This window comes from Hippoglossus stenolepis, chromosome 1, assembly GCF_022539355.2.
Source record: "Hippoglossus stenolepis isolate QCI-W04-F060 chromosome 1, HSTE1.2, whole genome shotgun sequence".
In the NCBI taxonomy this organism is placed as follows: domain Eukaryota; kingdom Metazoa; phylum Chordata; class Actinopteri; order Pleuronectiformes; family Pleuronectidae; genus Hippoglossus; species Hippoglossus stenolepis.
Window position 1 is genome coordinate 10,554,054 of NC_061483.1, and position 23,551 is coordinate 10,577,604.

Below are 23,551 nucleotides of genomic sequence, written 5' to 3' on the forward strand. Positions count from 1 at the left end.
TTTCTCCACAGTTCTCAGCCACCAATGCATTAAATACAGTATAGCACAATAAACCACGTACTGGCTGCCGATCTTTGTCTTCTTGAACTTGTCCCGTTTGTACTTGGTGTGCTGCTGCTCCAAAGTCTGCACGGCTGAAACGATCAGCTTCAGGGTTTTGTAGGTCTCCTGCGGGTCGTCGATGACAAAGCTGGAGTACTCCTCCTGTTCGGGCCCGTCGTACACTGACTTACTCCCACAGGCCTCTGCGGGGGGAGACCAGGCGGCAGAGTCAGGGACAGTGTGCAAATGATCACAGGAGATAAACACGGGACACATGAAATCCTGCACACCTTGCATCTTGATCAGTTTGGTCATGTACGTGCTGAACAGGGAGTAAATCCTCTCAGTCTCTCTGTCTCCGTCCACGTCCAGCTGAATGTTTGCCGGGAGGCCGCTGAAAACGCAGGCAGATGGAAAAATTAGGGAGAGACATGGGAAAGAACGTGATGCTGGATCGATCTGGACGAGTTCACGAACCCGGTGCATGGCGTACATCCCGTGGCTGTGTCCGCTGAGACCTTGCAGCAGAGCCAGTGGCCGTTGAGGTAGGCTGAGGGATGGTAGGTGCTCAGGCGCTTGCGGTTGCACTGGCTGACTTTAGTCAGGATGTCGATCCAGTCGCGCGCCTCCACACAGTTGTTGGCCTGGATGTAGAGGGCTCGCTCTGGCTGAATGACCTGGAACATCTGGAGGAGGGAGAGTGGGAAGGAGAAGTAAGCGAGGGAATCTAGATACATGTGGGACAGATTTTGGACAAATATTAAAGGCTATAAAGTTTGTGAGGTCCTACATTTTTCATTTTGAAAGACTCCTCCTCCAGCCGCTCTACAGCCAGGATGTTGTCTATGGGAATGCTGCACAGAGCACCCTCACCTGCAGGGAAGAGGAAACACATCAGACATGAGAAAGAAAAACAGGCTGTTTTCACACATGAACTCTGCAAAATGTCTGGGGAATTGGGTCCAGATATTTTCTGGAGTTGGCCTCTCACATGTGAAGAATGCAGAATGAGATTGTGATAGATTTGACTTGGTGTCTTGCAGGAAAAGTGTTGCAGAATGTCCAGATCAACTAATTCTGACATTTGCGTCCTTACATACAGCCCGACTTCAGTGCATGTCTGAAAGCAGCTTCAGTAAAAGGCTGATGATTGTTGTTGACATGTTGTCGGGATAAACGCACACTCAGCTCATCTTAACCCAAATAGACGAGGAGACATTGTAAATGTGAGGAGATCCTGAGAAACTTTGAATCGTACCTTTCGTCTTGTGGTAGGTGAACTCGTGGTTCGTGAGGCGAAACCATCTCTTTTTGAAGTTCTTCATTCCAAACCTGTTTCTCCCCTGTGCTCTCTTTATCATAAATCTGTGGGGGAAATGGATGAGAGAAAAAAAAAAACACTATAAACCTTGACATATTTTGATAGTTCACCAAATTTACATTTCTCTGGCAAAATACATATTTTACACGCAATATTTAAATGTTTACTTGTATGAATTAATTACTTCACATTAAACAGTTTATCTCATAGATTTAAAAGTCTATGGGTTTGCCCTTACACTATTTGTTATTAAAACATGTAAAACCACCGACATGGTCCTTTAAAGCATAGTAAACGCCAAGATGTCTTCGTTTTTAAGTTTGAGGGCCACATATTACATGGAATTCAAAGTACCAGGGTTATAAAAACTAACACTCTCCCACAGGAAAACCCGTTCTCATATTTCACTACTGAGCCCCAAAAAAAAAAAACGTGCTGGTTTCACATCTGCCATGACGCCTGGCGCTGTGCAGGGGACTCTAACGTGCACGGTTGAGATATGGTCACAGTCTGCACAGGAGGTATTGAGGGTCAGGATGTGGGCAGATATGAAATCTAAGAAATGTTTGCACAGTAACCAACCCCCTGCTGCCGCTGTCACACCAAGCATGTGTGGCGTGGCGAGGAGCGAGAAGGACAATCAGCACGAGAGTCACCTCCTAAGTAAGCAGGCCTAAAGGTTAACACTTTACTTTATACCAGTAGTGAGGCGCAGGCTACAGCCACAGTGTCACGGTTCAAGTTGCTTTTACACAGGCCAGATATAAAGTAAAGTGCAGCAGTGTCTACGGCAGCGCGGGATGTCGGTGGGGGAGAAAATGGCCGGCTCGGTTTGGAGGGGGGTCACGGTGCACACACAGGAGGGGGGCGGGGTCACAAGGGCAAAGCCTTTATACAGAGAAGCTCTTACCTGCCCTTTGTGCCTTTTGACCCTTTCCCATCAACCCTCTTTATAGTGAGTTTTACACTCCTACGCCCGGTAGCAGAAACAAAAGAGGGGTGGGGGGGTGTTGATGAGCGAGGCACCGGCACAACCACCAACAACTGGAAACTCTCCCAAACGTTTACTTTTGAATACTGTCAAAATAAAAGCCCTTATTTGTTTTCTGATTAAGAGTTTGGTGTAAAGATTGATACCAGTCTCACTCTCTTGTCTGCTCAGTGTGAGGCTGAAGCCCACAGCTGGTTAGCGTAGCATTAAGACAGAGGAAACATGTAGGCTTCATCTGAAGGTAAACGTAATCTGCTGACCAGCACCAGAAAACCTAATGTAAACCAGAAACTAGTAACTTCCTCAAATCCCTAATAAATCTGAAATAGTCTGAAGCTGAAGACATCCTTCCTTTTCCTAGATTACATCCAGTATTTGTAGCAAAACAGAATAAAAACTGTGTATATCTCCTTTACAAGTGGCATAAGCTGTAAAGGATTGCCAATAAAATGACACAGGCAATTAAACTTAAAAAGTATAAAATAAAGTAAAACATAAAGGAAGCACAAGTTGAGCAGCTGATCACAGACATGTAGCCTTATATTTACTCTACAGATGTGAGTGGTATCAATCTTCTCATTTTACTCTCCCAGGAAGTAACAGTTTACCAAAATGTTAAAGTATTCGGTAAAGTTGAGCCGTAGAAATCCACTCAGCTGTTTTGTCTGAAAGAAATGTCATTAGCAGTAAAATGAAGTGACTGATGTTGTGGTGGAAGCCACAGTTTTATTAGGATTACAAAACCAAGTCATGTGAAATAAATTTGGTTTGGGGTGCTACTTGATTTGTGGTCTGTTTTTCTGCTAGTATTTTTTTACTTGTATTAGTTTGACAGTAAGTTGGATGCTCACCCCTCTTTGAGCATGATGGGTGTTTCAATGCTCTTCTGATCCCATTTGCCAGATGTGGAGATCAGGTCCAGGAACTGCAGAGGGAAGAGAAGGATTTTATTTCGGTGTTTGTTCACTCTTGCACAAAACATTTTTTGGTTCTTTGTCCAAAATAGTTTAAAATGTTTAACCCTTTGATGGGAGTGCATCTAGATGCACCTGATACGCAAGACAAAAATAACTTTTGAGCAAGATTTATTGAACGTAACAAGGTAGGAAGCCAAACACTCACATTCTTCACAGCGTCCGCATATTTCTGCTCATTGAAGTAGTCGTAAAACGCAGCCATGTAAGACTCTTTGAAGTTGGCCTTAACAGAATGAAAAGACAGATCAGTGTAAAGGTTAAGATTAAAAAAACAATGGGGCCGAGTCTGATAACATAAATGAAGATAGGAAAATTCACTTTGAGCGGAGAAACTCACAGATTTAGACTTAGCGAGACTTCCCAGGGTCTGGATCGTCTTGGAGATGAGGGTCAGGGTTCGTGAGGTGCCGGGATCCTGGGGACAGAAACAAACATGAAATAAAACAAAGGTTAAAGGTAGAAAAAAATAATCAAAGAAAGATACAGTGCTATTAATTAAGGTCATATATAAAAACAAAAAATTGTGTTTCCACAGTCAAGAATGACCTTTGAATTTCAGCTTTTAAGCAACGTGAATTAGAAAAATTTGGAACTAGAACAAAATATATTTTTGTGACGACTATACAAGCTCCTCCTGCTGAGGAAGATCATGTGACACATGAAGCTACTGTTTCCAGGTCATTTTAAAATTCTTAAAAAACATATTTTCAGAGTAATGAGTGTACTTGTATATATTCAAGGATGAAGACACTTTATTTGTTCAAAACAGCAGGTCCACAATCACACACACATAAAAACAATCATTAGAAAAGGTTCAACTACGGCCTCTGACTGGGAAGCCAATAACAAAATCCAATATTGTAAAACAAGCAAGTGTTATGTATTTATCAGTCTACACACGAGGTAAAATTATACTGTGGCTGTGAACTAAGTGGCTTCTGGAATTTACTGTGTTTGTTTTACAGGCACGTAATCTAAAACACATCTCTGACAGCGTTCACTCCAAGTGTTCATCATTCAGACTCACTGGATGGTGCGGCCGTAGATGGAACAAGTTGGGGGAGAGGATGGCTGGAGCAAAGAAACGCAGGAAAATGAAACTGCTCACTGCTGTGTATCGTACATCCTGGTCGACTGGAGAGCAGAAAAAAAACAAAACAGGGTTAGCTGAATAAAGTTACACCCAAAATATTACATAGTCATTCTGGAAAAATGTACTGTCTGAATCAGCAACTAAGTTAGTTTTTAAACATGATATAGAAATGAAAGGTAAATAACACATTTTTATAATATTTCTCAGCTTGCGCCTCCTGTGACTGCAGTGCTTTGTGATGGCCAACAGGAGGCAGTGCAGTATATGATAATGGGTGTACATAGACACAGGCATAATAAGTGTGCAGGAGGCTTAAGTGGTTTCAGGTTTGACACAAAGAGCTGAACACAAAACAAAAAAACAACCTTGCGATCCTGAGCGAACAGAATAAAAAATGTCCTTGGACATCTCGCACATCCTGTTCTTTATTGTCTGTTTCCTGTTTCTTATTAGCAGCTTTCTGTCTTTCTTTCTTTCTTCTTCCTCCATCTCTGGTATTTTGTTCAGGAGGCGAGTTACCTTGGAAACGAGTGGCAGCGGACTCTCTCAGAGAGAAGAAGATATCGCACATGACGGTGGGACAGCGAACGCCAGAGGTGGTGATGACGTTGAAGATGCGGTCAACATACTGACGAAGGTTTTCCTGAGGAGAGAGAGCAGGGCGGAGGTGTCACACAACATGGCAATGATCAACCCAACACAAACACACACACACACACACACACACACACACACACACACACACACACACACACACACACACACACACACACACACACACACACACACACACGCACACGCCTTCTTACCCTGTTAGTGTCCAGGTTCTCCGACTCTTTGAGCTTCACCGGGTCGATTTCACAGGGTTTGTGTTCTGTGCAGATCTGTGACGATTTAGAAAAAGCATTAAAACCTCCATTGGCAATTGATTTTCTAAAATATCCTCAGACGTGCCACATGTGTGATGAGTTAAAATACAGTGGAAAAATACTGTGAGCAAAGGAAAGGGCACGGGAGTATTGCAGCGTCATACCTCATCTATGATGGGTTTAAGTGTGACCTGCAGATAGTGCATTCCTGCCAGCTTCATGGTCTCATCAATGCACTTAGAAGTCAGCGAGTTTCCCCGGAAAATGGTGTTTGGATCCCTGCAAAAAGGAAGCAGAGTGCAATTGTGAGCACAAACCGAAACTAACTCAATGAGACGACAAAGCTGAAACTAAATTAGAAAAACATGACGTCTGACAGTAATTTAATATCCAAAGTTAATAGTATTAAAGAGGCAGAATATGTTTTGAGAGTCTGATCAAAGTAGTCGATGATGGCAACTCTAAAAAAAACTAACCATGACCTGTTTTCAGACATGCACTGAAGTCACGGCATTTTCCTGAAATGTTCCAGAAGGGCTGTATGTGAGAACGCAAACTTTTCCTGGGAGCCCCCCTTGTAAGATTTCTGGAGAATGTCTGCGTCAGCCCGTGTGATAATACAGCAGCAAACTTGTTTGGAAAATTCACAGTGAGCGAGTCTTGTTGATGATGTTTTTAAGATGCGACGGACGTTAATCTGGAAAATTACAAATATCTCAAAAGTAAAGTACAATTAGAGCCCATCGACGAGGATGTCAACTTGGAAAAACCACAATATTTAAGAGCTTTAGCTGATAAAGGCCGACGCTGGTGTCGAATTTATACGTCATGTTCTGCGTCCTGCATGTTCTATGGAGAGGCCCCCCCTCGACTGAATGTTTTCCGAACATTTTCTGTTGTTCTGAACGCGTATGACTCGGACCATCTCCTGCTGCATCTTTTATATGTGAAAAGAAAAATCCTGAACATCCAGATCAAAGTTTTCAGGAGTTGTCCGGAATTCATGTCTGAAAACGCCTGTGGTGATACATCTGCAGCTGAATTAGCGGCTTAATGAAATCCCTGATATATAATAGGCTTATAAAAAAGGGAATCTACTCATTCTACTGCAAACAAAGATAAAAGCTGAACTCTGAGGTCAAACTGAATCCTGTATTAGCTGCGGAGCTTGTTTCTGGTGTTATTCAAAGTGAAAAGATGCGACATGACACTCACTGTGTGCGGTTGACTTCAGCGTGAGCGATGGCGCTGATGAAAGGCACGATCTTGCCGTAATGAAGAAAGAGACGCACGAGGGGGATGGCGGCTTCTTGCTTTTCTCGACACACCTCCCCCAGGGTATGAGCGGTGGACGCTGACACGGGCTGAACAGAGAGGACGAGGAGTGAACAAGAAGCGATCAGACAGCTGCGTGTGAGCGTCTGAGCGGAGCCGAGACACGCTAACATGCTCGTACTGTACCTGGACCATAGCAGAGTACAGCAGCAGATCTCTGAGAGGAGTGTAATGTTCGGACGGGAAGACGTGGTCCTCGGTGTAAACGATGTTCAAACGCAGAGAGCCGAGCTCCTCCACCTTCACTGACTTCCCTCCGTTCTCCCTCGGCTGGAGATAGTACCTGAAGAAGAAAAAGGAAAAAATATCCCAAGTGTCACTGATTAGTCTTTGATTTTGATTTTTTTTCATAAATGACAGATTTTCAGACTAAAAGAGAGATAAAACCTTAGTTTAAAGCTGCACTGAGCTGCATTTTCATTGACAATGATAAAAATTACTATGATGTGAAAGGTGTTGCCAGTTTCCCTCAAAGATCAGTCAGGTTATTGTTTTTGGATTCATGGCTTCATGACTTTATTATCTTGAGCCATTAAGAACCAAATGTTGGTGGAGAGTTGCTGCGTATCTACTTTTTGTGTAAATAAGAAACGTTTTATCTGTTTCCTTATTTGATTTTATCTTATCTATTATTCATTACATATATATGTATATTAGTTCCCCATTATATATATATTTTTTAGTTTTATACATCTTCAACTCATATGTTTAGCTGCCTCATGTATTTGTAGTGTATCTTTGCTTTTTATTTTAACGCACATTTAGTCTATGCTTGTCATAGTAAACGTGCTATAGAAACAAACTTTGACTAATACGCTCATGATAAGTTCATTCAATGTCTAAATTCAAAAAGGTTGAAAACCACTGGTTTAATCTTTAAAATTGTGTTTTATTTTTTAAACTTGTTTTTTTGCAGTCATATTCAAGTAGTGAGTTAAAAGTGAAATATTTTCATCTGAAATTTCAAGTAGACAACAGAAAATATAAGTACATTATTCTCAAATTTGTACTTCAATACAGTAATGAGTAAATGTACTTTGTTACTTCCCACCCCTGGACAGAACATGGTGATTTTATGTGTCAGTAATGTTCCTCTCACCATGCGTCGTGAACCCCGACCTGACCCAGGACTCGCAGAGGAACCCGCACTCCTCCCAGGAACTCATCCCCGAACTTCAAGTTGCTGGCGTTCCACAGATCCACCCTGAACACAGACCACGGGGAAACAGCTCAAACATGGGAGAAGCTTTAAAAGACACAGAGTTCAAATCCCTGTAAGACCGCTCCTGGCTCACCTCAGCGCCAGTTTGTCAACGTCCTCTTCTTCGACATCAAACTGTCGCTTCGTGTAACTTAATGGTCGTGTCACCTAGAAATTGAGGCAGGGAGAAGTCAGGATTTTTTTGCTGGTGTGCTACAGAGTCATATTCATCCTGGGCAATGTGCTGGTGGAAGAGTTGAAACATTAATGATTAATCAATCTGCAGATGATTAATCTGCAACTATTACATTTGTTTTTGTATCTCAGTTTTCACCATATATAACAAGCAAACTGAATATGTCCCTTCAGAATTAGGATTCCAACCATTATCTATTCAGCTTATCACAGGGAAAACATGCAAACTCCACAGAAACAATGCAGGTGAACCCGGATTTGAGCCAAGAACCTTCTGCCCCAATTTTACTTATTTGCAACATTTATATATTCGAAAAATCTATAGAGAAAACTATTGGCTGATAAATAAAACATAAAATAAAAATAGTACATTTTGTAAATTGTAAGTTTTCCTTATCCAGTTTGTACATCAGCAAGAGTATTGTATGCTCTACAGCAGTGGTCACCGACCTTTTCACTTTTTAATTCCAAACGTAAGCCGAGATCTACCACCCTGATATCCTCCAAGAAACCCACTGAGGAGGGTCATACTTATTATTTTTTGCAATTTCTGTTAAAGGCTGAATGTACAAGAAATATACACAAAGAAGGGCATTTGTGCAACTTTTCTATTCAATTCACAATATTCAAATTAATATCAATTCATATTTACAATGCACAATGTAGCTTCTCAGTTCCAAAACATGTTCTGCAGAGGAGCTGCTACTGCAGCACAATGTTTTTATATATAGGCTTTGATTTGAATATGGCCACAAATATGATAATTGCCCTGTATGAAAGAAGTCCCTTGTACTCAAATAAATACCAGTACTACACAGTATGAAGCTGTGCATCTTCCACTCCTGCAAATATTTCACAATAAAAAAAAACTTTTAAACAAGGGAATGGATTCCATCAACAGAAACGCTGGAGTGCTTGTATTTTGAAAAGGCATACAGAAAGTGTTGCAACCATTTGTTTGTGACATAAATTCATCAGATAAACATTAAAACTCAGGTGAAAGATCATTTTCTCTGTTTATTCTGCCGTGAACCACAATGTTTATCTGTCTATGACACAAATGTATAACACTTTCTGAACCCGTTTCAAAGTAAAAGCACTCCAGCGTTTCACCTTCTGAATCCACTCATTTGCTCACACTTTGATTGTTATCGACAGACCGAAAGATGCGCATCTTCATACCGTAGAGTCCTGACATTTACTTTAGTACATAAACCAACTTGTTCTTGAAGGAAATGCAGGAGATAAACCTGCAAACACACAGCGCGTTTGAAAAACAGACAACCGACACACAGCTGATCTGCGGCGCGACGACAGCCAGTGAGTCCAGAGAGTTGGGGGATCGACAGTGAAGACTGCGAGATCGACCGGTAGATCGCGATCGACGGGTTGGCGACCACTGCTCTACAGACTGTGAACCCCCCCCCTTAGGCAAATATGTGTGATATTGGGCTATACAAATAAAATGGACTTGACACAACATCCTTTTCTGGTGTGGAAAACTCTAGAAACAGCTCCAGATAAGAATGTGTCATGGTTCATGTAGGTTTGAAGCAGGAACACATGACAGGAGCATGATTAACTTCCTGAGTTTGCATGTGGACGCGGAGCTCTGTGTGTGACACACAGGGTGGGGGGGGCTGCAGGGCAGAAAGCACCACATTGGGAATAAATGAGACGATCTTGTTGAGGCAGAAATCAATGGGCCAGATTGTTTGGTGGTTTGTCCGCATCAATCATACTCTTGTCCCGCTGGGTTCTGGAGGCCAGAGGGAGGAGCCAAACAATAATGTCTGAGCAGTGTTGCTGGAGAGCGAGGGTTAACTGGGGCAGTGATGGACTCAGGGAGGTTGTATGACGTTATATGAACCAATTTATATAAATATGAGCTGTGATGTGTAATTAAATCATTACATTGGTACTTTTTTATTCAAAGTAACTTGGGGACAATATCAGTCGAAGACATAAAACTGCAAACTTTAATGTTTCCAGTTGGTTTTTACTAATTTTCCTGAAATTTTCTAAACTTAAAATCCAGTTAGGTTAAGTTCAAATACCTTCACCACGTGGTATGATTGTAGTAAACACATGATTTTTAGAAAACTCATTGGATTTGACTGATTCCCGGCACGAAAACACAACTTCACATCAACGGATTTATTTTGAACTAAAGAAGTAAAATGCAGGAAACTTTTACCTCAAAATAGAAAACCTCCTCATACTGTGGATTGTTGGTTTTCCTCTTCACCTTGGTCTTTTTGGCATCTGACCTATGGAGGCATGAAGGTCAAATCACACGTTGGTGTAAAGTCAAACATGAGAAATCAAAGGTGTGGAGGGCGACTGGTGAAGTCATCACCTTGAGGGTCCGAGTAAGGAAACAGCAGCGTACGGATCACATTGGCCATTGACTATTGGAAGACCTTGGCACTCCAACACTCTGTAGAAACACATAGAGCCGACATTGATGAATGAACATATAGTGTGTCAGCACATGCGCGTACATACACACACCTGTAACATGAACATAGTGAACGCACCATTAACACTGCATGATCTCATCCTCTCCTGTGATTGACTCCCCTCATTGCCCAGATGTCAGGGACCATAACAGTAAAAGTTAAGTGGTGAATAAAACCATTTTATTCAATACAATTGTTTATTAGACTAAGTTAGGTATCTAAGTTAGATCTTTTGTACCTCATTCTGACATTCTGCTGAAACAAGTGAATGACCTCAGTGTGGGATCAATAAAGTTTAATCTTATCTTCTAAATTGGTGAAAATGAACTATTTTTACATTTGGGAAAAGATAATCTGTAAAACGCAGAAAACATTGTTTTAAATTAACTTTTTATTTTAACACAGTGAGTAACAACATGTGAGTGACTGAGGGACACGTTGTTTTTTTCAATGTGCAAAAACATCAGCATCTTATCAAGTAATTTAGTGAGCTGCACCCTTATCACAGATATATAACAACACACTGTACTCACTGCTCCTGAGTTTAGAGCTCTCTGAGTTTTCTCAGTGGGAAGTAACAAAGTACATTTTCTTTCAGTTACTGTCCTTAAGTAGAAAATCCTGAATGGTCCAGCAACTTCAGATACAGCACAAATAAAAGTCCAGAGAGGCAGAAGAAAAACGAGATAAAATGCAGAAGAGACCTGGAGAAAATCTGGAGAAAATACTGAAAACAAAGCTTGGGAAGGGTTTGATCCTAAACTAAAATAAATCGTGCTTCTGATCACTGAATTTGATTTAACGTACACGTTTTCAAACTGTGTATCCATCTATGATCTATAGTCTGTATTTTGAGCTAAAAAACAGAAGACAAACCTTCATTCTCAAAGATTCACAAACGTAAAAATTAGTGGCAGGCCTCCATCCATCCATTCGTTCATTCATCCATCCATTCGTTCGTTCATTTTTCCATCCATCCATCCATCCAACCCTCTCTCCATTCATTCATTCATCCACTCATCCATTCATCCCTAACCCTGATGACATCATGTCGTAAAGGGATTAGCAAACCAAACAGGACAGGACACCCAGCAGGACGAATCACTTCCTGTGTGTCATGGTGATGCACCACTCGTCACTCCACATGATGTATTACACAGCAAATCACAGTGCTTCCCACACACACACACACACACACACACACACACACACACACACACACACACACACACACACACACACACACACACACACACACACACACACACACACACACACACACACACACACACACACACACACAGGTTCCTAATAAGGAATAAGGAGTGGGCTGGGTTAAGCATCACTAATGCCAGAGTACTTCCTGTCCAATAAGCTTGTTTATATAACCCCTGCTTGGCCTACTATCCAGGCCCCACTGTCCCTCTCCCTCATCGCCGCTGTTTGCTCTGACGTGCCAGACAGTGGTGGCGAGAGGCAGACGTGTTGTTTGTGTTAGTTGACATTACTCATATTAGGTTAATGTGCTTCTTTTCTGCGCCCACGCATCCTGTCCAAAACAATTTCCCTCATAAACGTAGGGAATAAAGTACATCACAGCCCCCCCCGACCCCTAAAGAAACACCACATAAAGAAAGCAGATGTGATCATGAGTCACTGTCACGGACTGATACACTATTTAAAATTAGTTAGATTAAATATTAAGTTAAATTAGCACACGGAATTGAGTATTTACGAAAAGGAAAGCATGTGTTTTGCCATGAGATGCCTCAGATGTTGTTCATGGTTTTACAAAACCGACTGCGTCCATAACACACTGTGAAAATACTCTATTAGAAGTAAACATATTAGATAACATTCAAAATATTAGCCTCTAGAGGGCGCTGCATGATTCTTAGTTGCCTCGAGGGATATCACTTGGGTCAGTAACAGTGCAAGTTTGAAAATTAACCAAATCTGAAGATGTGGCTTTAAAAAATAATTTATATATATTTATATCCAACCCATACACTGCATATAAAGATGGCCCGCTTCCTCCAACTATCTAGACATGACGCCAAAATTTCATGGATATGAACGCCGCCATCTTGCGTATTTGGAGCCAGAGTTTGCACGCTAGCGATCAGGGATCCGGGGATGGAGCCGCAGTGGTGAAGTCCCACTGATACACACGCTCGACCAACAACGAGTTAGTCTCGGCAGTCAATCATGATGTTTCACACCGTTTTTATAGCATCAAATAACTAATTAAAACCAAGACTCTATGTAAAGATGGACGACATGACAGCTCCCCAAAAGTGAAGCCAAATCATCAGGATCACCCCCTGGTGGCTGGCTGCAATAAAGGTCATAAATCCTGCCTCCTCCATGTTAGTGGATGGGACATGGACCAAACTAAAAAGTAATCAAATAAATGTTTCCCCGATTAACAGTTGAGACGGACATGTGACATGCGATTGATTTGGGCACAGATTTAATCTGGCGTTGTATGAGATATAGAACACACTGCAAATGACCTTAACCTTGACATGAAACAGTAAAAAGAAGTGTGTAGTGTGCGATTTCTTGCAGTCGATCAGTTTGATGTGCGGAGCTGAGTGTACACAGTTTGTCCCACACACACACACACACACACAGGTCTTTTCATAGAGATGTGACTAAATGACCTTCTGCTCAACACTCTAAGCTCCTTACCCACAGTGTGCTGTGAGCAGAGCCCCGCTGGCTCATCATCAGACTTTACAAGTTACAGAAGAAGAGCTGGAGAGCAAACAAGCACACACACATACACGCTGAGTTATATCCATCCAGAGGCATATCATTGATCCCCTGCAAACACAAACGCGTGCATGTGCAATCACATTTTACACACACACACAACAACACACTCACACACACACGTAAGGGCAGATTTACAAATTCATGACTTCCACTTCCAGAATGTGTAAATTTACACAGTGATCTGCAGTTGGCAGTAGTAAGGTGTCAAAGGTAAAGAAGTAGACTACGTGCAGCAAAACAAGGATGCAGATTGTGCAATTAAAGAAAACTGCTCTGAAAATGTTGGAGTAAGAAACACAGGAAACACACGGGGGATTTGTTTTCTTAGTGAGTAAAGTGATGAGATCCCAAAAGACGATGGTATCAACAAAATCAGTCTGTTAATCTATCATGGTTCCGTCATCCTGTATTTCAACACAAGATCATGTACGACTGTATTGTGGTTTTGGTGTGAGCTTCATATTGCGACACCCCTGGTGCTCACAGTGCGTTCTGGCAGGAAACTTTCAAAAAACTGAATTTTTTGTTTGCTTACAACTCAACACTTCAGACTTTCCCGACTTTCGACATCGGGTGAAGTTAACCTTTTTGTTCATTATTATATTCTTTGTTTTGACACTGTTAATGTTACACTGTTATCATTATAAAACTGCATTTCAAAGTTTAAGTGTGCATTTTTTATTATTACTTTTTTTTTTACCAGCAGGGTGTGGGAAATAAATTTGTCTTTGTCACAATTGTGTGTGTGTGTGTGTGTGTGTGTGTGTGTGTGTGTGTGTGTGTGTGTGTGTGTGTGTGTGTGTGTGTGTGTGTGTGTGTGTGTGTGTGCAGCACTGTGATTTGCTGTGTAATACATAATGTGGAGTGACGAGTGGTGCATCACCATGACACACAGGAAGTGATTCGTCCTGCTGGGTGTCCTGTTTGGTTTGCTAATCCCCTTACGACATGATGTCATCAGGGTTAGGGATGAATGGATGAGTGGATGGATGGATGGATGGATGGATGAATGAACGAATGGATGGGTGTGTGTGTGTGTGTGTGTGTGTGTGTGTGTGTGTGTGTGTGTGTGTGTGTGTGTGTGTGTGTGTGTGTGTGTGTGTGTGTGTGTGTGTGTGTGTGTGTGTGTGTTGCCTCACCGTGTGGCTAGTTTATGGCTGATGACTCCGCTGTCTGTGATGACTTCACTCAGACGTAGCTCCAGGTGCACTTTTCCCTGCACAACACACACACACACAGACACAAATAGACACTTTTTTATTCATCACATATTTTTCCAATGAGATAACACACAGTTCAAAGTTCTGTTTGTTAGCGATTAATTATGAACACTTCACACGGCCAAGTGCCCAGTGACCGGGAGGACATTCACTATCCAGTGAGAACCACTCACTAACACCAGTGTGTATGTGCATTAGAGTCGAGTCTGACAACATCGTGCAACCTAATCCAATCGAAGATGTCACCTTTTCAAACTTTCTCCAGTCTTGGTGACGATCATGGAAAATAACCAAATGGGTTTCGACTCCATGACTTTGAAGTGATTCAATAGACGGTATTAAGTTCATGTTGTCACAATAAGCATGGGATTGCTTGAGTTATGTGTGGTCACAGTTAGAATGTCCCTCGAGGTGATTCTCATATCATATTCACAAAACCGAAAAACGTGTCTTGTGACGTCACAGTGACTTTGGCCTTTGACCTGATTCTAATCAGTTCATCCTTGAGTCAGAATTTGAGTCAGAAAGTGTTACAAAAATATGGATATATACGGACACACAAGGAAAACCTGAACGCATCTACCTATCTATTTATCCATCCATCTATCCATCCATCCTACTACCAACCTTTCCATCCACCCGTCCATCTATCATCTATTCATCAATCTATCCATCCATCTATCTACCTATCCATCCATCCATCTATTTAGCTATCATTCTACCCATCTACCTACAATAACTATATAAAAAAACTATCTTATATCCTGTATATATTGTATAAGGTCGGATATAGTTGAAACTGTTTTCCAAATGCTGTTCTATAGTCTGTATTTTGAGCCTAAAAACAAACAGATAAACATTAAACCTTAAACATAAACATTATTTCAAAAAAATACACACACACATAAAAGAAATGGTGGCATCCCTCCACCACCAGAGACACTGTATCCGTGAGCCTGAGCGTCATGCTGAAGTTATTCCCCCTCTGAAGTGATTGGATTAATGACATAATGACAGTGTAGCGGTGCAGCTGTCAAGAAAAGCTCCATTAATTAACAGCATCAGTATGCAAACTCACAGGCGTAGCTCTTTCTGGGCCCGTTCGAGCAGAGGGAACAAACCCAAGCACTTATACATGTGCGCACAGGTCAAACAATGCGTCCTCTATTGAAAAGAGAAGAGAGACACTCTATCTTCCTACTTCATTTGATCCTTCTCCCTCGCTTTTCTCTCTTCTCTGTCACTGTCTCACACATCCTTCCTCTCCCCAGCTCCTCGGATGAATGTGTCTCTGTTTCAGATCCCTGCTCCAGGGCTACACACACCCATCTGTCTGCAGATGTTACTGTTCACTGTTTACTGTGTCGCTCACTCTGTGTGTGTGTGTGTGTGTGTGTGTGTGTGTGTGTGTGTGTGTGTGTGTGTGTGTGTGTGTGTGTGTGTGTGTGTGTGTGTGTGTGTGGCACCATTTGCTGGGTGTGTGCGTTCCTCTCCGTGTGTGCATGTGTGTGGGTGAGTGAGACCGCTGAATAGTGAATAGTGTAAAATACTTTATGTATTGAATAAGCATGTAGGACAGAACAGCGCTCCATAGCTGATTACTGGAATATTTCAAAAAAATATTATAAATGAATCACTGAGATCAATAATGTCAACATTAATACAGTTCTGCCTGTAGCTAAGAATACAGATTTAGATTACTCAGATTGTCTTTAGGGTATTTTATATAACTTGGGTCAAATGTTAATAAGAATGTACTGCTATATTCACATAGTTTATTCGAGGGCTGAGCAAACCCGATGGAAGGCGCTACATGCACGGCAGAGACAGTCACTTCTTGCACCGTCACAAACAGCAGATGACAGAGAACTTGACCATTTTGCTGAGCGATGAACACACGTACACGCTGGACAAGGAAATGAACTTCCCAGCATTTGAGAGGTCTCAGTTAACAGTGTGACAGGTTCGCAGCTCTGACCACAGGTGTGTGCAGCCAAGGAAAACAGTCTCATGAAAGTTGAAGTGCAAATGGTGCACGCTCTATTTTAACCATGAAGATGCACAGTGCAAGGATGTGTTCAAGGCCACTTTTACTAATTAAAAAGTGAAAAAAAGGTGTCTGCACTTTGACTCCTAATTAATAATGGAATGTGCAATAAACCAATCACAGTGCCATCTCCGGTCCCCTTTAAAAGCCAGGTGCTCTTACACCTCGGTGGAGAGATGGCTTCTCTGCAGAGGAAGACCATCGGTGCCACTGACCTCAGACCAGGTTTTTATTGGTCAATCCATCCATTATATCAGGATCAGCACGCCCATGTGAGCTCAAATGCTGCACAAGTGCAGGAAAATGACAACTGCATCCAAAACTAACAAAGATACTAGACAGGGCCCTAAGTGGCTAAGTCCAAACCGTAAACAATATAGTCCAAGACCACGAGTACATGCAAAGCTGTGTCTACATACTTTTGGCTAGAGCTAGAGCAAGAGCTTGTACAATATAAAATAGTTGCACGCTAGAAAATCAACAGGAAGACAACACCTGCGTCAATGTGAAACTGGAAAAGACGCCCGGTCACGTCATGTGTAAGATCGGAAACCTGAAACTGAACTGAACAATCTACATCTGACATCTGATCTAACATTTCAGTCAGGACTGTCTCCCAGCAGGAGAATAAGGTACAATTTGCTTTAGTCTGTGTTTACCTCCATGAACATATTTCACTCCACTCCTGTTATCGTTACTTTCCACAGTAAATTAAAAGCACAACCTTCGACTCAAACACAGACTTCACCTTCTATCACAAGCAACTGTCATTAATTAATGACAAGTGCGAATGTAGAAACTATAGTGAACTTTATGAAAGTTGTGAGTTCACTCTTTGATCGGCTGGTGACAAACTGATGGGGGTGAACACCTTGTTTTTTTTACCGTATACCCAGAAGCAGCCAGGTGACTTTGACCCTGCAGCTCAGGTGTTTTAGGTGCACACATGCTTTGTTTGTTAGGGGTCTGCACCACTGCAAACATTAACCTGCAGACACACTATCACACATATACATTTGTGCATATACTGCATGCAGGGGAAGTGTGAACGTCTGGGCGTCGTTCAAAATATTCTGATACCAGTCAATTTACAATACCTGAATTTGATTTCCAATACTTAAAACAGCCTTTTATTTTTCAGATCACGAGAGAATGCGTTGTGCGCGTAATTGTGCGTGTGTGTGTGTGCGTGTGCACGTTCTCTCTGTACTGACCTGCACCTCTGAGTCAGCGCTGACAGGTTGTAGCTGGAACCAGGTGTCTTTGCCGTGATATTTCTGCAGGTCCTCTTTCTTCACTGCAACCTTGCCTATGCACACGACAGAGATAAATGAGATGAAGACACGGACGTGTTTTTACGTTTTCCTAAAAAAGCCAGAAAGGTTCAGACGCCAGCAACAACAAACACCCACACACGCTCACATGCCTGCTCACTTACTGTTAATCCATATGCCGCTCGCTTGCATGTTTGCACCTGGTGCAGAAACACTCCCAAAGTCACTGTCAGTGAACTGGAAACGACCCTGTCATGTCTACTCTGAAACTGAGTTACACCCACGCACACACACGCACACACACAGGACCGGCGATTGTGTTGAAGATACAAATCACACCCAAGAAAGATTTTTGCAGTTTGTGGTCACTAATCAGATCAACAAACACACACTCACACACACCATATGAAACTACCACACCCTGTAATACCAACAAAAACATCCGTCCACACTCAAACAGACACATAACTTATTTCCACTTTGTGAAATATGGTGATTGGTTTTCTTGTCGCCTGTTTAATACAAAGCTACAGCAGCCAGCAGAGCAGCTTAGTATAAAGATTTTATTAATTGAAATGATATGTTGAAGCTGAAATTTTAAATCAGACATTTTAGTGTTTGTTACATGTTGCTTTAACCTTGATTTCCTATAGTTTGGTTGAATTAAAACAGTCTGAGGTTCACCTACATGTTACACGTTACAGAATTTATACACACAAACAAGAACGCTGCTGTTTTATAACACAATTGCAAGACTACTGCTGTTTATCAAAAAATTGTTAAAAGGCACCCAATGTGCTTTAGTTGCTGTGGAATCATGGTGAAGCCTGTTGAGGCTTTTTTTCCTCTTTCCAAACACTCAACATGAATAAAGCTAATCTAATTTTATCTTCCAAGCTGTGTTAGAGCCTCGGTGTGAAAAACAACAGACGGAGCAGCTGTTTACTCACCGATGCTGGAGTCCCTCCTGAACACGTCCCTGTCGAAGATGTAGAAGGAGAGGTGTCTGAAGCTTCGTGGGATCTCACAGTAGAAATCCTCCCCGTAGAACGGACTGAAGGGGAAGAGGAGACACAAGTCAACTGAGATTAGATTTGATCTGTCGTCTGATAGAACATGTTTTTACCACAAATTCAGTTTTACAACTAAAAGAAGAAAAGGAAACACCCCCACATGCTTATTCAAAGGCCTTTCTTGAGGTTACTCTTGAAAAAAGGTCTTTGACCAAAATGTTGTATTAAACGTGCTTCATCAAGAAACTGTAGGTAGCTTGCAGGTGTTTCCTCTTCATCTTGTTTGGTTGTGTCTGCTCCGCCTACTTTTGCATGTCACACTCAAAGGCTTTTTAATGAAGTGCCACATATTTAGTAGCTGAAAGAAGTCAAGTAGCATCTTGAAGCGAAGAAAGAAATGTGGGAGGGACAAAAATCCCCAATAGAAATTAAGCTGCTAATTATATGAAAAGACGGATGTCTCAAATACAAACAACATCCTCTCAAGTCACATGTGTGTAATATGTTTTGATCGCAGCAGCATGCAGATCGGAAAAGTCCGGCCAATGTTATTTACACAAACCCGAATCACAAATTTATGGAAGCACATTCCACTTTTTTAAAAAAGAGACCATATCACATAATTTTGAATTCAGTATCTGAATATTAAGATTTACTACCTCATAATTACATTTGAAGTTTTCATAACAGCGAAAAAAACTATTATAACTCATTTTCAAATCCGAAAAAATAACGTGGTTATTTTTTTCTCTAAAAATTACAGTGTTCCAGAAATCTTAATTACTTATTTCTTTAATAATTACAGTGTTGTTGAACCTTAACAGTCTTTTGTGAAACACAGTTTTAGATTGAGGTTGTTCCGCATCCCTTACGATTATAAATGAGCATAAGGATGTGACATCATTTAATGATTGAAACATATTTTTAATTAATGCTGTGTTTTTGCTCAACAAGTAATTAGATGTGACCTGTTATTAAAAAAGCCGGTCTATCAACACAGTTGTGTGGAGCAGTACACAGTGTGATGATTACATGTGAATAATAATCAGTTGTGTGATTGCCCTCTTGTTCCTGTGCTCGTTCTCTCACTGTTTGTTTGGTTAATCTGTAAACTGTTTCTGCCACTGGAAAATTTGTCAGTGCTGTTTGTCCTGGTTATTGAAACATTCAGGTTTAATTTCACCTTCACGCAAACATCACAGGCAGAAACCTTCCACTCGGACAGAACCTAAAATAGAGACCACATGTGTCCCCATCTTGCCATGAGTCATGTGGACTCTGCTACAACAATAAGCCTGTTTGTGTCCAGTGGCTGGAAGGTCCGTCCATGCAGCGCTACCTAAACGACGACCATAGAAATCACAGCAATGAGAATCTCGTGAGCCGAGGCCTCGGGGCTGCCGCCAGCAATTACTGACTTCTTCAGTTACTCAGTGGACATGAAGACAGACAGAGCCCCGACTGCATTCGTAAACAATACCACAAATACAGGGCGCTTGAATCAATCTAATTCAGTTTTGTGCTGTAATGAGCTCTTCATTAACCCGGACGAAAAATTGAAAGCTCGAGGCTGGAAGAGAGTCACAATCTGTTCAGACGAACACGATCTACAAGCAATGCTGCGAAAAAATACTGGATCTGCGTATCCTGACTTCATTTCTGAATAGTGGCAGGAAGTGGAGACGTGTCCTCCATCTTTATATACAGTCTATGGACTGAGGCTAGCTGATTGCTAACTTCAGTAGAATAAAATAATTAATAGAAACAAGAGGTAACTGAGTTGAATGAGTGAATCAGCTCTCGACGAGTAGAGGAATGAAACTTGGCAGTTGTCTTCTAGACAAGTAAGTAAATGCAAACTATAAAAATGTACGATAATGACAGCCCCCCAAAAGTGACACCAAATCATCTTGATGCCCCCTGGTGGTCGGCTTCAGTATAGGTCAGAAACCCTGCCTCCTCCATGTTGATAGATGTCACATGGACCAAACCCAAAATGAAAGTACAATTAATTTTTTCACAAAAATGGTTTCCGTCATTTTAAGTGGTTGATGTATCAAGTGTTTATTTTTCCAGTAAGTTTGGTTCTAATCAGTTATTTGACGCCATCAAATCGTGGCGAGACCTCGTGATTGACAGCTGAGGCTGACTCGTGTTTGGCCGAGCGAGTGTATGCAGTCTACGATTCTGTAGCTGCTCAGTTGTGTCTTTATTTATCTATTTAGTTTATCACAGAAAACCCTCTCTGAGCCTCTCAGGGAAATATAATTTGAATGTTTACTTCTTTTATATTTACATTTTTGCGCCATATCAGCCCTGAGTCTTGATTTGACTTTCACTATTGCCCATGTCTGTATCTACCCAGTGAAAGGATGAGGAAGAAAGCAAATGGGTGGAGGGGCCCCCAGCATACCAGAGTGACTTCTCCACAATCTTGGTCCTGAAGACCTCCTCTTGGTCCAGGTTGACGGTGCAGTAGCAGTCCCTCATCCTGTTGGGCCCCGGGTAAGGAGGGAGGTTTTTTGCTTCTCCTACAAAAAGAAACAGGAGGAGAGGGAGCAGGAAGGAGAGAGAGAGCAGATATTATTTAGGGACGCTGTTGTAAGCAATAACAATGTTTATTCATGCACGCTGCTATAAATGATGAATTATTTAAGAACACTGAAAGTAGGCAGATTCAAAAAGGAAAAAAAGGGTTATGCAAGTTTACACCTGTTTTAGCTTTGGGTGTATCCGGGTACTTTTTTCACTGGACACACAAATATCCACTCGTGCTCTCGGAAACACACATGAATAACAACATAACAAGTGTGTGTATATGTGTGTGTGTCTGTGTGTGCGTTGTCAGATCTGTGAATGAAAGAATCTGCGTGGGACATTTCCTGAATCCTGCTGAAGCTCAATCTGTTCATCACATGTGTGTGACAGATAGCACTCCCTTTCACAAGAATGTGGTCCAACCACCCACCGAGACACACAAACACACCAGGTCACACACAAACACACACACACATGCACATGACACCACACAGGCGGTGCTCCAATCCCATAGGAGCAATATATTCTCCATTATGAAGCTGTGGAGCCATGTTAGTCACTGCCATGTCCCTGACTGTGTTTCTCTTCACCCTGGGGACCCTCAGGACTTTGTGGTCTATAGTTACACGTGTGTTAACCCAATATTGTGTCACTTTTTTGTTCCAATAACACTCCATTATCTGCACAGGAATCGGATGCTGCCATTCAGACCACAAGCTGAGCTGTGGTAAATCTTGTACTGTTATCTTTGGCTTTTAATGAGTAACTTCTTCACAATGAAAGCATGAGACAGTGGGTGGGTGCTGCTACTTGCCAAAAGAAACTTTCTGTGGCCTTCCCCCACATTTTTGGTTTCAAGCTCAGGAAATTGAAATTAATATTCTACTTTTTTCTATTCCTTCTTGCATTGTTTCAGTTTAATGATTTTCAGGAGGAGGTTAAGTGTCTGGTGGGTCATGAAAATGAGTATAATTTTGGGTCTGATAAAAAAAAGAACATCATTAAAAAACTTTTTAAAATTGTATAACTCCTTATATTTAATTTGGAACACAAGATTGTAAAGGCTTAATATGATTTACATAATATGATTATGTTGCTAGGAAACACTGTATTTTATTGAAAATGTAAAATACATTACTTCAAGCCATGAAAGAGGAGCTCTCTAGTAGCCATAATGCATTAGACATATGAATTGTTTTACATTAAGGGACGACACTGTGACTGCTTCTCTGGAGGCTGATCCACACACATTGTGGATACTTACAAACTTACTTAGAAAAATTCACAACACAACATTCCCTCGCAAAAGAGTTGGAAAACATGGTGCACACACTATTACTTTGATTTGTTTTTACAGACTCTGTGTTTACGTGTGAGAGGAGAGCAATGATGTAAGTCACTCTTATCTACGTCTTTATCCCTTCACTTCACTGTGTTACTTGATCTTCGTCCTGTTTCCTCTTTTCTCTCTCGTATACTCCCCAACATTTATTTTATCTCCTGTAATCCTCCTTGTTCACCTCACACACTCCTGAATTCCCTCCAAACTCTTATTCATTACATGTGTGGTGTGTGGTGACTGGAACGCACCATCATCCAGGTAACCAAAATATCATGGGATTAGTGTGTGTGTGTGTGTGTGTTAAATGACTCAACTTGTAATGTAATATAAATTAATTTATGCCATGGATTTTGTTAAGCACTTTGTTACCTTCTTTAGATAAGTGCTATAAAGTTATTATTATTATTATTATTATATAACCATTTGAATACCAAGTGTTTTAACTATGTTCTCTTCTTTTTAAGTTATCGTATCTATTTTCTTTACTGTTAATCACGGTGTTGGGTTCTCTGTGCAAGATCTACACGAAAGTGTGAGAAGTTTACATCATTTTCTGTTACTGAGCACACGTCTGCCAAAGTTGTCGTCTTCTGTGTTAAAAACATGACGCAACAGAAAACAACACACTGAAGTTAACAAGTCGCCAGTTGTACAGTTTGGAGGAATCCAGCAGAAACTTGACTACGCATACACAGTTCTCCACGTGTTCATAAACTTTAAATAAAACCAGGTGACTCCTGTAACTGGTGCGAGTCAGCAAAGAAAAACCGAAGATATTCTGTTTACAATAACATGACAAAGAAAAACAACAAATGTGCTCATTCGTGAACCTAATAAAAAAATCTATAAT

General features: G+C 41.3%; 1 protein-coding gene across 2 annotated transcripts in view; it reads right to left on the minus strand.

Annotated features, from left to right (window-relative positions):
- rasa3 (RAS p21 protein activator 3) overlaps positions 1-23,551 on the minus strand; it is a 37,446-nt gene that overhangs the window by 4,047 nt on the left and 9,848 nt on the right. Inside the window, exons 2-24 of one of the 2 annotated variants that reach the window (XM_035155747.2) lie at positions 21,235-21,352; positions 18,759-18,862; positions 17,749-17,843; positions 14,407-14,483; positions 10,384-10,464; positions 10,222-10,294; positions 7,924-7,997; positions 7,728-7,832; positions 6,755-6,911; positions 6,509-6,657; positions 5,458-5,572; positions 5,234-5,308; positions 4,944-5,067; positions 4,359-4,465; positions 3,669-3,746; positions 3,477-3,554; positions 3,206-3,279; positions 2,274-2,333; positions 1,301-1,407; positions 833-915; positions 520-728; positions 333-436; positions 62-245 (exon numbers count right to left, since the gene is read on the minus strand). In XM_035155747.2, coding sequence (XP_035011638.1) covers positions 62-245; positions 333-436; positions 520-728; positions 833-915; positions 1,301-1,407; positions 2,274-2,333; positions 3,206-3,279; positions 3,477-3,554; positions 3,669-3,746; positions 4,359-4,465; positions 4,944-5,067; positions 5,234-5,308; positions 5,458-5,572; positions 6,509-6,657; positions 6,755-6,911; positions 7,728-7,832; positions 7,924-7,997; positions 10,222-10,294; positions 10,384-10,464; positions 14,407-14,483; positions 17,749-17,843; positions 18,759-18,862; positions 21,235-21,352 — 2,431 coding nt within the window. The remainder of the gene's footprint in view (positions 1-61; positions 246-332; positions 437-519; positions 729-832; positions 916-1,300; positions 1,408-2,273; positions 2,334-3,205; positions 3,280-3,476; positions 3,555-3,668; positions 3,747-4,358; positions 4,466-4,943; positions 5,068-5,233; positions 5,309-5,457; positions 5,573-6,508; positions 6,658-6,754; positions 6,912-7,727; positions 7,833-7,923; positions 7,998-10,221; positions 10,295-10,383; positions 10,465-14,406; positions 14,484-17,748; positions 17,844-18,758; positions 18,863-21,234; positions 21,353-23,551) is intronic. The other variant, XM_035155748.2, reaches the window with a different exon arrangement.